The sequence below is a fragment of the Leptidea sinapis genome, chromosome 3, assembly GCF_905404315.1.
Source record: "Leptidea sinapis chromosome 3, ilLepSina1.1, whole genome shotgun sequence".
In the NCBI taxonomy this organism is placed as follows: domain Eukaryota; kingdom Metazoa; phylum Arthropoda; class Insecta; order Lepidoptera; family Pieridae; genus Leptidea; species Leptidea sinapis.
In genome coordinates, this window is record NC_066267.1 from 13,054,123 (window position 1) to 13,075,360 (window position 21,238).

The 21,238-nt window shown below is 34.9% G+C and overlaps 1 protein-coding gene across 4 annotated transcripts in view; it reads left to right on the forward strand.

The window, feature by feature from the left end:
• The window catches only part of LOC126979537 (equilibrative nucleoside transporter 1), a 72,353-nt gene that overhangs the window by 26,139 nt on the left and 24,976 nt on the right, over positions 1–21,238 (forward strand). For 3 of the 4 annotated variants that reach the window (XM_050828885.1, XM_050828884.1, XM_050828886.1), the window contains exon 3: positions 12,859–12,963. In XM_050828885.1, the coding sequence (XP_050684842.1) occupies positions 12,859–12,963 (105 nt within the window). Of the gene's footprint in view, positions 1–12,858; positions 12,964–16,465; positions 16,571–21,238 lie in introns of all 4 variants that reach the window. The other variant, XM_050828883.1, reaches the window with a different exon arrangement.

Genomic DNA, 21,238 nt, shown 5'->3' on the forward strand with positions numbered 1-21,238 from the left:
AACTATAAGAACTATACTGTTGAAACTTAGTAAGTAGATGTATTCTGTAAACCGCATTAAGATTTCAACAGAAAAAAAACAATTAATTTTTAGGGTTCCCCATACTGTAAGTTAAAATTTGTTTTTCATGAAACACATACGTATGGTGGGTGTATTAATGAATACAATTTTTTTCTAAACTGAATATTTTGCGCGAGAGACACTTTCAAAGTGGTAAAATGTGTGCCCTGTAATTTTTAAAATAAGAGAATGATAAAACTAAAATATATAATAATATAATGAAGTACATTACCATGCAAACTACCACCGAAAATTGGTTTGAACGAGATCTAGTAAGTAGTTTTTTTTTAATACGTCATAAATTTTATTATCAATAACTTAATTGAGTAAAAATATACTATTATTAAAACATCGATCAAAGTTACGACGATTTTTTATATTCTGTTACTTGCTGCTACGGAACCCTTTACGGGCGAGCCCGACTCGCACTATGCCGCTATTTGAAAGTTAAATCCTTAGATAATTATTTAGATAATCAAAGTCAAATAAACTTTATTCAATTAGGTTTAAACTAAGCGCATTGTTTAGAATCTGAGATGTTATTGCCAAAGAAATGACATCACAATATGCCCTTTAAAATAAAACTTAAAAAAATAAAGGTAGTTGCACACCACTACTACAAAATAGAGTAAAACTAACTGTATGGTGTGATGCTCCTATCTACTTTTACCTTATAATATTTCTACCACCGATTAACTATAATTTTATTATCATTACATTACAAAGTTCATTTCATAACATCCAACATTACATAGACATACATACGTATCCATTCAAGCTTCGTGCAGATCTAAATAACAATTGATTTAATATTATTATATAGATAGACAAAACCTGTAAACGCGTCGAAAAAAATAGTGGCCAACTGCCAGCCTATATTTTCAGCAACGATCGTACACTAAAATAAAGTGACTGACTTATCTATAAACTGGGAATGGATGGAACGCCCTCAGACTATTTAATTATAAACTTTATAATACGATATTACATATTATTGTTACTTAATTAAAAAATAAGACCGCTGGTTTTCTTGCGCCCGTTATTTTTAGGTCTGAGATATACTGTTTCGAATGAGGGGTAGTAATTGACTTGCAATAAGTGATTTCTGTAATATAAAAATATATAAATGAGTGATTTTTAATCTTATTTTGATTAAAAATATTTGAATATCGTAGTGGCGTAGCTGTCATGCACACTAAAGTAATAATAAACTTGGCCTGTTGTCATGCGTTGCCTAACAGCTATAGCCTGAATGAATGAGCGACAGTGAAACGTGGCCAGGAGGTCTACACGCAAAATCGACAACGATACATTCGGAACGGTACGATAATACTCCGAATATATCGCAACTACCCTACTCTGTACTCAAAAAATGTTCGAATTCCTTGTCGTTTGTCGTAACCATAGACTAATATTTTGATGTTTTTACGATGTTAGTGTGAATGAATATGTGCAAACCTTGAAAAAACTAAATATTATCTGTGCGATGTCGCCGATAAGTGTCAAAAGTCAAAACATAGTTTAGACGCAAAGGACTATGCCAGACTCTGCCCCAACAATTTACATCATTTATACCAAATGTACATATTCTAGAATTATGTAATGAATATAATATGACTATTTAAAATCTAATAAACAATACAAAATACGACTTCCTATTTGTCAGGCGGCCATTTGCATTACTTTCTACGCATAAACGATCAATAAAACGAATTAAATCACTTGGTAGTAAAAAAATCCTGTTGAATATGAATTAATGTTTAAATATTTGGCGAATGTTTATTTATTTAATGTGCACCAAAAGACTCAAGAAATTAACTCCACAATCAAAATAAAAGTACAACTACGACTTAAAACGATAATAGCAACGACAGCTTAGAATGTGTCGGTGAGATTATCGTAAAAGTGACGTTTGATTATTTGTCAAATTCGAATATTCGCCTCTGACATTTTCAACTAAGAGTAGGGTTAGGACCGATAATATCGAATAATGTTTTCGAAAAACGTTCAACTATCCTTTCGGTTTCGACACGACTTATGCCACGATATATCGAATATCGATTTTAGGAGTAGGCCCCCAGATTTAGCTTGGATCTAATAAAATCTCAGCCGGCAAGTGTTAATTCGTTGCGAAAAGGAAAAAATAACGCATAAGTAAATTCTATGTTCATTTTAAAAGGAGGCAAAATTCTTAAGTGAAGAGTTAGCAAGGATCGTAGTGCCTTTTAAAGGTGAAATACTGAACTATAATACAACGCTATTGTTTCAGTCTCAATGGGGCATGCTCGTGCAGAGTGCTGCCCCTTTTGTGGGTCACGTTTTAATATACGTATGAATGAAAAATATACTTTATTTTATGCGCAGTAGTTATTAAAGTACATTGAAGTGTTAATTTTATTTAATTGGTACTCAGTACTATACAAGAATACGATATTTCAATAACGCTCTTTTCTCGAAATATTTAAAAAACGTTCGCTCTGGTAAAGTAGTACCCCCTTATTAATAACAGTCTGCTAACTTAAAGCATTGCTAATTCTCACTCTGTCTTCTTCTATTGATCTAAATCAGAATGAGAAAAAACACTCCTAAGCGGCTGTTTAAAGTTAGCGGACCATTACGAATAAGGGTAGTGTATTAAGTGATCGTGAAACTTTTACAGTGTTAGGAATTTTTCAACTAGGCTTTGTGCCTAAAATGGCTCCCTTGGTAGGAATCGTAAACTTACTTCGCATGGTGAATTAGGTTTTATACTCAAAATTTATGGACGATTTGGGAGTCGAACCTGCGCCTCTCGTGTTCCGTCCGTTCACTCTTACCAACTGAGCGAACAGTCTGAGTGACGCATCGACCGTAAATCTTCGTATCTCTTGTTCAACTCTCGTCACTCAGGTTGTGGTAAATAAAAATCTGTTATTTAATCCCAGAAGTGAGGTCTAGAGGAATACCATACATTACTTAGAAATAACACACTATGTTCTCATCGCAAACTCAAAGTTTGTCCGGAACTAAAAAATAATTATATTTGTATACCAACTAGAGTATGGCAATATAAAACAGATAAAGTATATTATTGTATGTGGACCCGTGCTATAAACTGTCCTAGTTAGTTGCAAAGATTGTTCTCGCCACATGCTTGTATTATTTTACGGAAACTGTCGCCGCTTATTTGACCCTTCTTACCCTCTGAGTGGGTCTTTTTCATTATCGCATGTTTGGAGCGGGCTGTTGTATTTTCGACGATAAGATTACATAAAACATATACTTAATAAGAGGATAAAACTATTCATTGGCGGTGCTTCGATGCTCTAATGAATTTAATGACCTGTCTTTTTAAATCACTGTTTTATTTATTATATACCTCGGGAGATGAAGATGAAACACCTAGAACCATATCGCGTTTTTTAAAAGATGACTTAGGACTTGCAGACTATATGAGACGTACTGGTCATTTTTTAACTGATAATTTAAAAAAGAATAGGGTTGTAAAATCGAAGCTATTACTGAAGTGGGACGCAAAGGTAGCTCACAGAAAAAAATTGTGTTAACGGATGAGATTTTTTTTACATTTGGGAAAGATTTAAACAAACAAACTGACCGTATTTATGCTCAAAGCTCTAAGGAAACTCCCCAATTAGTAGACAGAGTGTAACATGGTATATAGCAGATATACCAGAGTTAGCACGTGCATGGCCTTAATATCTCCGCTTATGCATATTTAATCATGATATCAAAAACCAAACAACTTCTATGAGGTATCTGCTAAATGATAATGTAAGTGTACTTAGTTTCGTAATTTGATCTGAGGTTATTTCGGTTCACGTTGCTGAGTACGTCGTAGTCATTATCATGGCATCCGTCTATTCACTATTGTCTTATCCCCGAGTGAATTCGATCGTTCTTATTGCAATTTACGGTTTACCTTGAAATCGTCAGGTATTGGTCAATTTCAGGATTGTTATTCCAATCTTGGCATTCATTTACTTGCAGAATTTATTGTCCAAGAACGTGCATGACGGAAACTGTCAAGTAGGGATGATCGATATTCATCGATGGTGAATAAATATCAATGTTTCGGTGGAAAACATCGATGTTTTGATATCGATGTTTTGATATCGATGTGTTGATTTCGATATAATCGACACATCGATTTTATAAGAATAAAATATCGAAACTTCAACTTTTCCTTACGGTGCCAGAGTGTGTATCGTATGTACTAGGTTCAACTATCAAGTTACATAGTCATTAGATATCACTTACTATTTTCCGCTAGATGAGTCTACTGTCAAAGTTATTCTTTTTACAGAGCCCAAAAATACTGGCTAAGTTTTTTTAATGTTATTTTTTTTCTTTATTTTGAAAATTTTTATAACAACAAACACATTTTCTTAATATAATAATCAGTTTTATTTGTTACTGAAAATATCGATGTTTTCGGACAAATCTATGTTTTTCAATCAATATTTATCGTACATCGACAATTTTGATTCAATGTTAACATCGATAGTTTTCTAATATGGACCATCCCTACTGTCAAGATGTCAGCGGCTAGCGGGTGGTGTTCCGGGGAAGGGCTAATCATGAGACTGCCGTAAACCGCTGACTTCTTTAGTATCCCATCGACGCCACTGTGTCGTCACCCCGTGGGACGATCGGGCACGAAGAAACGAAAAATGTCAATCTCTATTTAAAAGAGTGGCAATGAGTTTCTTGCTACTTCTTCTCATTAGCTCAACCCTTTACGAAGTAGCGGTAGATTCAATAAGAATTCATAAGTGTCAATTCCGTGACCTACATGAATAAAGTGATTTGTTTTTGAAGTTCTCGGACGTTAATTTCAATGGTTGCACAAACCACCGTTGTGCACCGGTGGTTATGATGTCGTAAGGTATAGCGGGCAAGAAGTGTTTGACATTCGCGTTATAATTAATAATTGTTGTAGGTACTGAAAAGCTGTTTGAGCGGATTCTTGAATGACCAGATATAACATTCTCAACATCTGGAAGTGAGGCATCTATTACGATCCTTAAGTCTCCTATCCAGAATCCTCTATTAATTTTTCTATCAATTCACTCGTGAGCAAAACAAAAGTCTCCTTTTTGTTTCCCTCACCTCAAAAATCTTTCTGTTTCCTCAGATAACTATCTCTTGCCATAGATCGCTATATGTGCAACTAAGCCTTATATTGGTGAAACTCCTCCGCAGTTTGACATGACCTAGAAAACATGTTTTAAACACTGTTAACGCACTTGAATTATCTGTTGTTTGAAGAGTGCAATGGCAACTGTGATCGATTGCCTTCAAGCTTAGAGTAGACACAGAGTAAACAGTGTAGTAGCACCAATGACGTTCTATACATCACGTCGTATAAAAACAAAACCGAAATATTGAACATACCACAAATTACACCATAAAAACCTTCGTCTGCTATATCTATACATTGCCGCGTGTACTCCGGTTGTTTAAAATAATCTTGGTCAATAAGCAGCAATGTAAAACATTCAGTTCAGGTTCATCACCAGCCGGAAGACGTCCACTGCTGCACAAAGGCCTCCCCGAAAGATCTCCACGGCGGTCGGTCCTGCGCTGCCCTCATCCAATGCATTCCGGCGATATTAACCAGATCGTCGGTCCATCTTGTGGGAGGACTAGCAACACTGCGGCTTCCGGTACGTGGTCGCCATTCGAGGAAATTTTAGGTTACGTACGTTTAGGTTTAGCGAGTTTAAGACCGAGCTGTCATGCACACTAAAGTAATAAACCTGGCCTGTTGTCATGCGTTGCCTAATAGCAGGATGTTATGTCTAGACTTATAAATTACCTAAGCTCTAATAATATATATTTAATGTATATAAGCCAAGCTTGTACCTATACAATATATGTGTCAGAGGTACTGTAGGCGCATGGAGCCCCCGGTTCGATTCACGCCCGCCAAATTCGACCAAAGTTTATTTCGAATTCATATGTACGACGCTTTATAAGGCGGGAAACGCTTTTGTGATTTGTGATGCCTCTGGTATTACAAGAGGGTACGAGCTGTGGTCATCACATTCTATCAGAAGACCCGTTTGCCTTTTTCAATTACCAGTGGGAGGCTCCTTTGCACTTGATGCCGGCTAGATTATGGGTACCACAGCGGCGCCTATTGCTGCCGTGAACCAGTCATGTGTAAGCATTTCTATGTTTCGGTCTGAAGGGCGACGTAGTTAGTGAAATTATTGGGCAAATGAGACTTAATATCTTACGTCCCAAGGTGACGAGCGCAATTGTAATGCCGCAATTTTTGGACACCCGTTGTCTGTTTGTCCGTTGATACCCCCGTATCAAATACCATCAGCTGAACGTCCTGCTCGTCTCGTTCCTTAATTTCATAAAAAGATAACAATTTTATTTTGTAAATAACCAGCAAAAAAAGGCGATAATAGTAAACATAATTAAAAATATACTCAACGCGATCAGGATGTAATACGGATTTCTGGGTTACCAAAATACAATAGAGCAGAAAGCCTTATACAAGTATGAGTGAGATATTGTTCCCGACATACATTGAACCACTCATCATATTCAGTGCTTTTGTGAATATTAATTATTGCAGTGATGAGAATAATTAACGCGCAATTATTGGATAAATTCTTGTAGGATTGATAGACATTTTATGCTGAGTATATCTTTGTTAAGAATTCGTTATGTTCTTAAACACATGGGTTCGAGTCCCACATCGTTCATAAAAATTTGTTTTCAAATTTTATTTGTGTATTAATCCTAGAAGTGATGGTTATCACTTTAAAAACATAACAAATTGTGTAGATTTACAAGAGCGGCAACTCAAGTCAATTTCCTAATATGCAAATATTAGGGTTGAGCAGGTTATCAACTGTAAAATAGATCCTGTAGATGAAGCCACAACCCGAGAGTTGAACAAAGCATACAAGATTTTATGACGATACGTCACTCGAACGGTTAGCTCAGATAGGAGAGCACTGGCACGGAACGCCAGCGGCCAGAGGTCTCTTGGGTTCGAGTCCCGCATCGTTCATAAAAATTTGGTTTTCAAATTTTATTTGATATCTTTGTTAGCATTTTAGTTAAAATTATCTTTTGTAGATTGAGATAGTAAAAAAACCTATAATTTACCATTACAAAATTACAGATTTATGATGAAGTAACATTTTTAAAATACTGTGCACATGTGAAACAGCTTGCAAGGCGCGGAGCTGTGCCGTTTAGACTGCAATCGTATAAATGTGGAAAGGCACTTAGGCTGACTTCTATACAGCGTAACTTCAACTCCTACTAGTCTACTACCATACAAGTTATTACATAAATACTAGCTGACCCAGCAAACTTTGTATTGCCATATAAATGAATAAAAAATTGCAATATCAGCGCTGATAATATCACCTGTGGGTATGATCAGTATTTTGTTGAGGTGAACTCGAAATCTTCTTGTTAATATAAATTAATAAAAAAGTCTACTTGTATACTAGATTTAAGTTGCAGAATAAATGATTTTTCTTTCTTTCTTTCTCAATAATAAAAAAAGTTGGGTATGAAAAATCGATGATGGCCGATTCTCAGAACTACCCGATATCCACACAAAATTTCATACACATCGTTTGAGCCGTTACAGAAGAGTGTTGTAACAAACACTGCGACACGAGAGTTTTATATATTAGATACTTTTTTAATACGTTCAACAATTTTGTGTATTTGCGTGGCGGCCATCTTACAATTAACCATTTTGTGTAAATTTTTGCTATTACAGCAAAACTAATACAAAAAGACCCAAAGGTCTTTTTTTAGGGTTCCATAACTTTGGTTAAAACTAAAACTAAAACTAAAAACTAGAGTTAACTCTCATACAGCTAGTATATAAGCTTTTTCCTGTTTTTAATCTTAACATGTCTCTAATAAATTCTTTCAATACGATATATGCGGTCAAGTGTACCAATTTACTGCCGAGATATAAAACTTTACTGCTACATAGTTCCTGATAACGCAGCCATTGTTATTTCGCTGTTGGCATTAGCACTCAACTAATGGAACACCCTGTGAGTGAAGCGTGGTAATATAAGTGGTTTGATATCGCTCAGGCGAAGATTGTGATTAGAAAATTCTGATTTTCCTTTTTTTTTCGCTAGAAAATTTACTTTGATCGCGTAGGGAGAATGATGAAGTAGGTTCTCTGCATATTTATAGGCCGAATGTAATGTACGTAAGTGTAAAAGACGATCTAGTGTAAAATTCTCGATATGGGAGCCGATTTCAGTGTTTCAAGCGTTCGAATTTAATAACGAGTGGTCGAGAATAATGGGAATGGTGATAATATCAAACAGTTTATTTATGTATGTAGCAGATACGTGCATTACTTTTCTAGCAAGGTAGGCACTGTAGATACTAGTACCTACGTCCCTAATATAATATTTGGGTATTTATTATTCAAACAAAACAAATCTTATAACTATATTTACAATACTACGACTACATAAAATTAAAACTATGATTACGTGGAAACGAACCAAGAATACTGGCAGCATTACCGCGTTGGATAGCAAGGCTGATCCGTTGACCGAAATAGCTGCCAGCGCTTGGGTTTCCAGTAGCCTTATTGAGGCGCGAAGATAGTATTTTGAACATTCTCCGCGCCTCTGGGCCCCACGCGCCATATTGCACAAATATCGCGAAGAGTTTGACGTTGTAATTTACTCTCGACGTGGCAATTTTGTGGTTTTAAAAGTCAGTAAGCTAAAACTAACTGGGTGTGTGTTCAATAGAAATTTGGTTATAGAATAACGGAAGTAAATTAACTCTAATAGTAGTGGTATCTATTAATTTAGGTTCTTATTAAGGCGACACTAAATGCTAGCGACCTTGAGCGATATGAGTTCACGGCTGCCGTCTCGCGATCTATGTAACAAAGCCAACATTTTCAAAATTCTTGCGTGGAAATCGTAATATTTTAACAGGCGTAAACAGTTTATATGCTTACAATTCTCATTATTGATTACTAATCTGAATAAATGTACCTACACAAAAAAAAGTACAAAACAAATGCGTCATGCCGAGAAAAAACTTGTTTAACTGCAATGAAAAGTGGTAGTTCAAAATAGCTCTGGAGTGTTAACTTATAACCAACAGCAAACATTAGAAACCTACAAATAAGCCTTAAGGGTATGTGTTATATGATAAAATAGTGTTCATAGCTCCAAATGGTGTAATTTCACTAATAAACTTGTCTAAAAATGGCTTGTTTGCGTGTTTTCTGCTTACCCTTCGCCTTAAGTTAGGCACTGCCTAAATGCCTATATGGAATGCACGCCCCTGGTATGTAGTCGTATTAAACCCTGTAGTGTATTAATACTCAACGCTAAGTAAAGTTATTCCAAATTTAAAACTTTTTGTCCTAGTCTTACCTTTGCCACTTACAATTACATGACAGGGAGAAGTAATTTTAAACTTGCAGTAACTACCGCGTTTATTAATAAGACAGGTAGAGTTGTAGGGTGTTTTTGATCCTTTATCTAAAAAGACTCAAAATTTAAGAATTAAAAAATAATTGAACTCAAAATTTAAAAATGAAAAAGTTATTGTTCGTCTTGTCTGTTTTTCGTACATCTCTGGAACGCAAGTTTCACGCGAAGCCGTCATCGTAACCAGAGGGCCTACCATCAACTTTTAATAAGCGATGCGAATCCGATGCAGTTCAGTTTATGTACCCAAACTGAATCACTAAAATTCGTACCATGAAGTGCCTTTTACTGAATGGCGGCGTTTGGATCGCTTATAAAGAATCTAAAATGATATGATTTTAGCGGTTTTTTTGCGTAGAAAATACTAAAAATACATTTTAAAATTGCGCAATTGCGTCAAATTATAAACCATTAAGCCCTTTTTTATAGTTATTAAATAATAGTAATATAAATAAATATAGTTCTTTAAATTACAAATTAAATGTTTGCTTATGTGTTTTCGTAAAAATAACGAGTTAGGAACGCAACTCCATTGATGTTTGATTTGAAAGGACCACAGAGTACATTTTTTTAATTCGTTCTTGCGAACAGGCTATTGCCCGGGCCCTTACTGCCTCGTCTTTAGTATTTTCATTTTTGGTATTATTTTCAGTATTTTGTTTTACAAAAAAGTCAATAAAGTATTCTCATCTCATCTTTAATCAATAAAAATTTTCTTTTCTTTTTCCTTCCACCTTCCTTAAAGGCCGGCAACGCTCTTGTGATTCCTCTGGTGTTGCAAGAGAATGTGGGCGGCGGTGATCACTTAACACCAGGTGACCCGTACGCTCGTTTGTCCTCCTATTCCATAAAAAAAAACACGATTTACTTTCCTCTAAAGAAGTAGCAACTTTTTTCGAATCGGTCACTTTGACAAATAAGCTTTCCAGTTTAGGTTGAAATAACACCTCATGGTACGAATGAATGAACGAACAAAATCAGTTTGCGATTCAGTTGATATTATTTTTGACATTCAATTGACATCATTGCGATTTAATCAGTTGATTTGACGTCAACCTAAATTAGATAGATCTAATCACGTCGTGGTACAAAATAGCAAAGCAGTTCATTTTAGGTTGTCAATTGAATCGCAATAAGAGTTCATGGTAGGCTCGCAGGAGCAACAATAATTTGTATTTGATCAAAACCTGTGTACGGAAAAATATAATGTTTTACTTTAAAAATAAGCATTCATACGAATGCACAATTTACGCGAACGAAGTCACGGACACGGCTAGTCCTAGAACAAATGGATCTAAGAAAAAATATACGGCGAAAAGATTCTATAAAAGTTTAAATGTTAATATTAAGATTCAAAAGATATTCGATTAAAACGAAAAATACGGCGTTCGGCCATGTTGATTTTCGGTTTTCGGATTTAAGGCAGGTTAATCTCCTGTTATTCTTCTGGTGTTGCAAGATAGCGTGGGAGACCATCAGGAGACTCGTACGTTCCTTTGTCCTCCTCATCCATAGGAAATTGTCTGGTAATATACTTGGATGAACGCCAAGCGTCCAGTTTCCAGATGGGTAGGGTGGTATTTTAATTTATTGTGTCCGCAGCATTCAATCTGTTTACATTTATACAAATTTAATTTGCATCAAAATTTATGGATCCCGCATCGTTCATAAATGTTGGTACAAATGAAATTTGTATATTTAATCCCAGAAGTGAGAGATATCACCACAAAATAACAATATGTTTATATTAAAGCAATATTTATCGCATGTTCCAATTAAAATCCTGTTCAAATTAACTTACTTTAAACGTAGATATTGTGCCACTGTTAACAATATTTCTATCTGCTTTGTATTATAGATATATTGGGCATAGGTGATCACTTCCCATCAGGTAACTTGAGCTCTAGTTCACATATTTTCATTAATAATAATTATAATTAAAAGGCTCCATTACTTTTTATATCGTATGGATATCGATGTTTTGTTACCCTGGTGATCCTGAGAAGGTTACAAAGTGAATGTAAAAAAATAGCTTTTTTCATCCCCAATTAATTCGAACTCCGACCGCACACAAATCTATATAGCTGCAAATACAATGCTTAATTAAATTAAATTTGTAACCAAAATTTATGAACGATGCGAGACTCGAACCCGCGACCGTTTTTCGGGTTCCGTACGTGCGCTGTTATCAGCTGAGCCAAGCGTTCGAGTGACACAACCTGAGAGTTTAGTTTAGTTAGTAGAGAACAAGACATACCAAGATTTTCGAATCATGTGTCACTAGAACGGTTGGCTCAGTTGGTAAGAGCGCACGGACGGAACCCGAAAGGTTGCGGGTTCGAGTCCCGCATCGTTAATAAATTTTGGTTACAAATTTAATATGTAAAATTAATCCCAGAAGTGATGGATATCACTTTATAAATATAATTGTGTACATGCAAATATAGACACATAATAAAAAATACAAATTGGTCCAGCGGTTTAGGGGTTCAGGGGTCTCATACACACGTATAGAAGAGTTAAATTCTAAAGTAAGCTTTAATAAATATATCATGCAATTTAGCTGCAATTATGCTGAGATTTATAGAGGGTACTAAGACTTAACTCAGACTTTACTTACGTAAAACTTAGCTGAGTTTAAGCTTAGGGTTATCTTTGATTACTTTTTTATAGTCAACTAGCTGACCCGGCAAACGTTGTTTTGCCATATAAAATATTTTTAGAGTTAAATCGTTTCTTGGACTTTGCAACATTACTTTATTTTTCTAAAATAAAAGAAATTTTCTTAATAAACGTAGCCTAAGATACTCCTTATTACATCAACCACCTGCCAATTAAAGTCCCGTCAAAATAGGTCCAGCCATTTCAGAGATTAGCCAGAACAAACAGACAGAAAAACAAAAATTGTAAAAAAAATATTTTGGTGTATGTACCGTATATATATTCATATACATGCAGTAAAAAACGGTTATTTCAATATCACAAACGGACACTCCAATTTTATTTATATGTATTGATTAACATCTCAAATTAAGATGAGCTTTTAAGCTAAGACAGCTCAATGCAAAAGCCAAGTAAGTAGCTAAGTTTCATTTAAGTAAAGTCTGATCAAAGTATAATTTCGCTCTATAGATCTCGACTTAAGTAGGAAAAATTTCACAGTCCTGCCGTGCGTGCAAATGCGTCACATGAAATTTATATTTTTATAATTAATTGTATTAATATTCAATTGGTAAGTAATAAGTATAAAATAGAACCCAGTGGGAACGTTGACCCGTTCATAAAAGTCCGCTTCAGAGAGCATGTCCCTAATTAGAGCGCATTGTTGCAGGCTGGGATGAGGCTGAAAAGGCGCCCTTTCTACGCAATGAGCCGGTTAAGTTGACGCCCGCATGGGAGGGCTCCAACCTGCCTAACGACACCCTTAATCTGAAAGGTAAATTTTTTATATTATGTCCTACTAATCGAGTTTTTCTAGTTGGCGTGCATGGTGACATATTAAACTATCAGGAATAGCGAAAAGTATACCAAGGAGTCGAATAAGTTAGAAATACGTCTGCATTACTTGGATTTGATTTGAAAAAAAAAAAATAACACTGATATTTTACACCATTCGATAGTGTCGCTAATAAGCCATAAATTCTGGGAAGTAATGTTATATTTTTAACAATTTCTTATGTTATTACCATCCGGTGAAACCTTAACTGAATATTTAATTGTTGAAAATGATGACCATAGCTTTCAAAACATAGCTGGATTCGACGTCTTAATGATTGTAGTGCATTAATGACGAATTTCCTTCAAAATGCTGAGTCAACATCACCTTTACTACACGACTATTATGGCCTGAAACTCCATCTAGTTGAAAGAATAAATGGTGGGTCTGAGCCAACAGAAATTTATCATTTTCGACATGTCTGAGAGTGGTCATAGTTCCTTATCGTATATTATTTTGACATAAGGAATAATTCCTATATTGTTATAGGAACTCACTTTTACGAAACACACAATAGTACACGTTGAGTTTTAAAGATGAAGTGAAGTCATAGAAAGTGAAATGTATTTCGTGAATTGTTCATTAATTACATTGTAGAGGATAGATTTTTATATGAGAGGGGGCAAACGGGCAAGTAGCTTACCGAGTGTAAATATTTTTTTATGTACAAGACGTAACGAATATAAACAATACCGACTGGAGAGAAGGCAATGGAAATGTCCCACGTAGCAACGCAGAGAGTGGTCTGTTTCCATCAGCCACGTCACACAGAGCAGTGGGTACAAGAACCGCTTCACTAAAACACTCGCAGATCTGATCGATAGGTCTGTGAGCACCTAAGTGTTGCAACATTCTATTTTCCTTATTCGTAATAAATACTGAAATAGAATCATATAAGTATAATTGAAAAATAGAAAATATATAAAAGAAAAACAGAAATCAGAATTAATAGATATAGAATATTAAATTTTAGTCATTGAATCCTTATAAAAATTATAAAAAGGTATGTCAGTTTCTTTCCAGGCGATAGTACTCTATGGTTCTGTCCGTTGTCTAAATATAATGAGTACAAGATCTCTTGGAGGCACATACACGCAAAAACTAGTGAACGTATCAGAACATTGTATGCCAAATTTTTCGTAGATAGGTTTTTACTTTTTTTTTATTAATGCACTCTCCATACATTACTTTCTTATACTGTAAAATTGATCAACAGCGAAGTATGGCCGTGTTACTTGGTATAACATATAGGTTCGGAGATAAGTTTCTTCTATCTAAGAGAAGAAGTCTCTTATGCCTTAAGGTGAGGAGTGCAATTTCTGTGCAGATTTTGTCAATCCTTAGCTGCACTGCACTGTAATATTCATTGTACATGAAAACCACCCAGGTACAAATAACAGTTAAATTAATACAGCCAGAGAGATCTTTTTACAAGTTTATAAATACTTGCTATATGCGAAAATACTTTCCCGGACCTATTTTATTGTGTCCATGACAAATCTTGATTCACGGCCTGTTTACAATGTTATCTCTTATCAAACTTCTTATCTGCAACTCTACATATGCAACAGACATGTTGACTCTTTGCCAAGAAGTTCTCTGCTATATTCGACAAGAAATGTTGTATTCCGCTTCCATATCTTGCTTGAATGCCACACATTTGCTATCGGTTTTCCACATATTGGATGTATCATGTGTATATCAGCGTCCTAAACGTATAGATTTGGGCAGGAATCGTTTTCGCTCAAAATATATAGAAGAAAACAAATGAAAAAAGAATTGGAAGTGCTTGTTCATAATTTTTTTTTCGCCCGCTAAAACCCCGTTAGTGATGTATTGTCATGTGTCTCATACCAGTGGGAGACTTATTTGCACAGTATTCCGGCTAGATAGTATCGCAGCGGAACTTTTTTCTGTCGTCAAGCAGTGCAAAGTGTCGTCACGCACCTTTTTTTCGGTTTGAAGGCCGTCGTAGATAATTAAATTACCCGGCTTATTAGACCTGACATCTCATAAGATGTCAGATGTGGCATTGCACTGTAATAGGCAAGCCTGGTCCTGCCTGTTGTTTCAATGATAATATATATATTATATATTAATACGAAGGGACTTCCCGAAAAGGTGTAGTATACAATAATATTGAATATGGCCGCTGGATGGTAAAAACGTTACGGGTTAACTGAGATTAGTTAATTGACCTTTTCTAACTACGTGTATATTAGGATATGATAAGATATTTGTTATCCCTTATTTAAACCGTGCATTTCACATTTATTCCCACACATCTACCAAATTCAACAGTTATCGAACGTCTACTAAAATAATATTGACCGATAAATCATTATGAACTTAAAAGATGTGACCCATGTTTGGCCTCAAAGCATACTAAATCAGACTCGCGTGGGTGATACCGACTATCTCTATTGGTTGATTAAAGACGTTTTGTTATGAAACAACAATCAAGTTAATAAATTTTGGTTACAAATTTAATATGTAAAATTAATCCCAGAAGTGATGGATATCACTTTATAAATATAATTGTGTACATGCAAATATAGACACATAATAAAAAATACAAATTGGTCCAGCGGTTTAGGGGTTCAGGGGTCTCATACACACGTATAGAAGAGTTAAATTCTAAAGTAAGCTTTAATAAATATATCATGCAATTTAGCTGCAATTATGCTGAGATTTATAGAGGGTACTAAGACTTAACTCAGACTTTACTTACGTAAAACTTAGCTGAGTTTAAGCTTAGGGTTATCTTTGATTACTTTTTTATAGTCAACTAGCTGACCCGGCAAACGTTGTTTTGCCATATAAAATATTTTTAGAGTTAAATCGTTTCTTGGACTTTGCAACATTACTTTATTTTTCTAAAATAAAAGAAATTTTCTTAATAAACGTAGCCTAAGTTACTCCTTATTACATCAACCACCTGCCAATTAAAGTCCCGTCAAAATAGGTCCAGCCATTTCAGAGATTAGCCAGAACAAACAGACAGAAAAACAAAAATTGTAAAAAAAATATTTTGGTGTATGTACCGTATATATATTCATATACATGCAGTAAAAAACGGTTATTTCAATATCACAAACGGACACTCCAATTTTATTTATATGTATTGATTAACATCTCAAATTAAGATGAGCTTTTAAGCTAAGACAGCTCAATGCAAAAGCCAAGTAAGTAGCTAAGTTTCATTTAAGTAAAGTCTGATCAAAGTATAATTTCGCTCTATAGATCTCGACTTAAGTAGGAAAAATTTCACAGTCCTGCCGTGCGTGCAAATGCGTCACATGAAATTTATATTTTTATAATTAATTGTATTAATATTCAATTGGTAAGTAATAAGTATAAAATAGAACCCAGTGGGAACGTTGACCCGTTCATAAAAGTCCGCTTCAGAGAGCATGTCCCTAATTAGAGCGCATTGTTGCAGGCTGGGATGAGGCTGAAAAGGCGCCCTTTCTACGCAATGAGCCGGTTAAGTTGACGCCCGCATGGGAGGGCTCCAACCTGCCTAACGACACCCTTAATCTGAAAGGTAAATTTTTTATATTATGTCCTACTAATCGAGTTTTTCTAGTTGGCGTGCATGGTGACATATTAAACTATCAGGAATAGCGAAAAGTATACCAAGGAGTCGAATAAGTTAGAAATACGTCTGCATTACTTGGATTTGATTTGAAAAAAAAAAAATAACACTGATATTTTACACCATTCGATAGTGTCGCTAATAAGCCATAAATTCTGGGAAGTAATGTTATATTTTTAACAATTTCTTATGTTATTACCATCCGGTGAAACCTTAACTGAATATTTAATTGTTGAAAATGATGACCATAGCTCTCAAAACATAGCTGGATTCGACGTCTTAATGATTGTAGTGCATTAATGACGAATTTCCTTCAAAATGCTGAGTCAACATCACCTTTACTACACGACTATTATGGCCTGAAACTCCATCTAGTTGAAAGAATAAATGGTGGGTCTGAGCCAACAGAAATTTATCATTTTCGACATGTCTGAGAGTGGTCATAGTTCCTCATCGTATATTATTTTGACATAAGGAATAATTCCTATATTGTTATAGGAACTCACTTTTACGAAACACACAATAGTACACGTTGAGTTTTAAAGATGTAGTGAAGTCATAGAAAGTGAAATGTATTTCGTGAATTGTTCATTAATTACATTGTAGAGGATAGATTTTTATATGAGAGGGGGCAAACGGGCAAGTAGCTTACCGAGTGTAAATATTTTTTTATGTACAAGACGTAACGAATATAAACAATACCGACTGGAGAGAAGGCAATGGAAATGTCCCACGTAGCAACGCAGAGAGTGGTCTGTTTCCATCAGCCACGTCACACAGAGCAGTGGGTACAAGAACCGCTTCACTAAAACACTCGCAGATCTGATCGATAGGTCTGTGAGCACCTAAGTGTTGCAACATTCTATTTTCCTTATTCGTAAGAAATACTGAAATAGAATCATATAAGTATAATTGAAAAATAGAAAATATATAAAAGAAAAACAGAAATCAGAATTAATAGATATAGAATATTAAATTTTAGTCATTGAATCCTTATAAAAATTATAAAAAGGTATGTCAGTTTCTTTCCAGGCGATAGTACTCTATGGTTCTGTCCGTTGTCTAAATATAAGTCTAAATATAATGAGTACAAGATCTCTTGGAGGCACATACACGCAAAAACTAGTGAACGTATCAGAACATTGTATGCCAAATTTTTCGTAGATAGGTTGCCTTTAAATTTTTTTTTTATTAATGCACTCTCCATACATTACTTTCTTATACTGTAAAATTGATCAACAGCGAAGTATGGCCGTGTTACTTGGTATAACATATAGGTTCGGAGATAAGTTTCTTCTATCTAAGAGAAGAAGTCTCTTATGCCTTAAGGTGAGGAGTGCAATTTCTGTGCAGATTTTGTCAATCCTTAGCTGCACTGCACTGTAATATTCATTGTACATGAAAACCACCCAGGTACAAATAACAGTTAAATTAATACAGCCAGAGAGATCTTTTTACAAGTTTATAAATACTTGCTATATGCGAAATTACTTTCCCGGACCTATTTTATTGTGTCCATGACAAATCTTGATTCACGGCCTGTTTACAATGTTATCTCTTATCAAACTTCTTATCTGCAACTCTACATATGCAACAGACATGTTGACTCTTTGCCAAGAAGTTCTCTGCTATATTCGACAAGAAATGTTGTATTCCGCTTCCATATCTTGCTTGAATGCCACACATTTGCTATCGGTTTTCCACATATTGGATGTATCATGTGTATATCAGCGTCCTAAACGTATAGATTTGGGCAGGAATCGTTTTCGCTCAAAATATATAGAAGAAAACAAATGAAAAAAGAATTGGAAGTGCTTGTTCATAATTTTTTTTTCGCCCGCTAAAACCCCGTTAGTGATGTATTGTCATGTGTCTCATACCAGTGGGAGACTTATTTGCACAGTATTCCGGCTAGATAGTATCGCAGCGGAACTTTTTTCTGTCGTCAAGCAGTGCAAAGTGTCGTCACGCACCTTTTTTTCGGTTTGAAGGCCGTCGTAGATAATTAAATTACCCGGCTTATTAGACCTGACATCTCATAAGATGTCAGATGTGGCATTGCACTGTAATAGGCAAGCCTGGTCCTGCCTGTTGTTTCAATGATAATATATATATTATATATTAATACGAAGGAACTTCCCGAAAAGGTGTAGTATACAATAATATTGAATATGGCCGCTGGATGGTAAAAACGTTACGGGTTAACTGAGATTAGTTAATTGACCTTTTCTAACTACGTGTATATTAGGATATGATAAGATATTTGTTATCCCTTATTTAAACCGTGCATTTCACATTTATTCCCACACATCTACCAAATTCAACAGTTATCGAACGTCTACTAAAATAATATTGACCGATAAATCATTATGAACTTAAAAGATGTGACCCATGTTTGGCCTCAAAGCATACTAAATCAGACTCGCGTGGGTGATACCGACTATCTCTATTGGTTGATTAAAGACGTTTTGTTATGAAACAACAATCAAGAATACATTAATTACGTATGCAAGCTCTTTAATTAAATGTTATATTATATTATTAGGTCTCATGTTGTATTGTTATAATAAGTATCTCGATAACAATTCGTAAACGTGTTGGAAGTAACTATTATAACTGTTTGCGACTGATATATCGTAAATATTACGCTTGAAAAAGCAGCGTCTAAATACATAGTTAGTTCACTGGGCTATCTGCGCACTTAGCCTCTTGATTGGGCCATTTTGTAAGCCAGTTTATCTTCTTATTCCAACCAGCCCGGACCATGTCAGAAAGCTAGCAGCCTTTTCAGACTGCTATAGGCGTAGGGAAGTGATCCTGGAGATCGGAAGATTTGTGCCCGTGGATCGGACGTGCCCCCCCACTTTATTAGCACGTCCTTAAGAGTTTCTTCTGCCACAATGCATCACCTGTCTATCACGCCTATGGAAATAAATGCATATTTGGGACAGGAGCTGGCTTGAAAATACCTACAATATTACGTATTTGGTCCCTGTATAAGCTGATTAGGTTGTGGGCAAAGATCTTTGATGCCACCGGTATTGCATTCTTGTTTGCCTGCTTTTGGCATGAGATCTCCTGGGACTTCTCTCAGGGGGTACCACAAGGGTCTATTCTTGGGCCCTTACTCTTTCTTATTTACACAAATTATTTAACTTACATTATAGAAAAAAAGCCAACCTTTTCCGAAGCGCTGTGTATTTCTAATGATATTCATAAGTTTGATTTTTTGACATAATTGAATAAATCTGATTTATTTTATTGTCTTAATCCTTTCTTCCCCTTAATAACAAATTTATAATTACTGTCAGAAAATTTGCAGTGTGACGACTAAAAATTTAGTATGGTCATTGTGGTGAAGTTACACACATTACAGAAATAAATTTCACCGTAACAACAGTATTGTTCAGTTTATATTTTATAACAGTTTTGTGACCAAATGGGTACTACTGAGAAAATCTAAAACATTCTAAATATTAGTTCTTCATATCTAGTTCAAAGAAATTATTACGGAGCCGTTCTTTGCTTTAAATCGGATAAGTAAGGCTTTTTTTCATAATTATTATTTATTCGACCAACATGTGTCGTAAGAGATTATACGTTTGAAATTAAATAAGTTATTTGTAAAGCCGAATAGGAAATTAACCCAAAATTATTTCATTTATTCGTCTAGATAGACTATGACAGCTGGAAAAACGTCGAAAAAAATTGTTTTTCAATGTGAGCGTTAGCTAATATTTTATTAGTTAAATATTCAGAACACTGATGAGTTAATTCGTGCTGACTTTTTACTTGTCAGTCATAATCGGTCACATAGACAATAGATCCGCTTTTCTTTTCTATTTACTGATGTTCTTCTGTATAGCACGCTTTGTTTGTCTATTGTTAGTCTATGGTACGTCAATTTCATCTTATTCTGTGTCATAACAAGGTGCTGTCATTTTTTATCTAAGGGAAATAAAAATATTATTCTACTTATTTCTAAAAACTTGTATAAAAATTACGAACGCCTTTGAAACTATTTTTTGTTACTCTTGTAACTTATAATTTTTAAAAATTAAGTGCTAGCCTACTTAGTCACAGAAACTTGTGTTAAATTTATATTATTTAGTAGATTTGTCAGTTTTTTTTTTAGTATAAAAACCCTTCCAGTCTTGGTAAATATTTTTTCTAATACTTCCGCTAGTCGTTTATCATATAGTTTAAAATTAACAAAGTATTATTCGCCAAAAAAAACTATATGAATACAATCAATAACTTGGCCATCATCATATTCAGTAGTCGTTTAGTCTGCTTATTATTAAAAAAAATAAAGTGACTAAAATATTTATCCTAATACTTCCTTGACCTTTCTTGGTTGTCTACTTGCTCCCTCAACTAAGCAGAGTAGAAGGCAAAACTAATTTATATTTGTTCCTGTTAGTTTATTAATTATCTTCGACAAAATCTCTGACAGGGTATCCAGAAATAATAGAACAAAAATGTAACTAACATTCGTTACATGCTTCGTTCGATGTTCTGTATGTAAACAGCCACATTACGCACCCTGGGGATTTCTTATTAGCAGTGCACCAGTGACTTCCAATATTGCAGCAAACTGCTCACTATAATCATAAC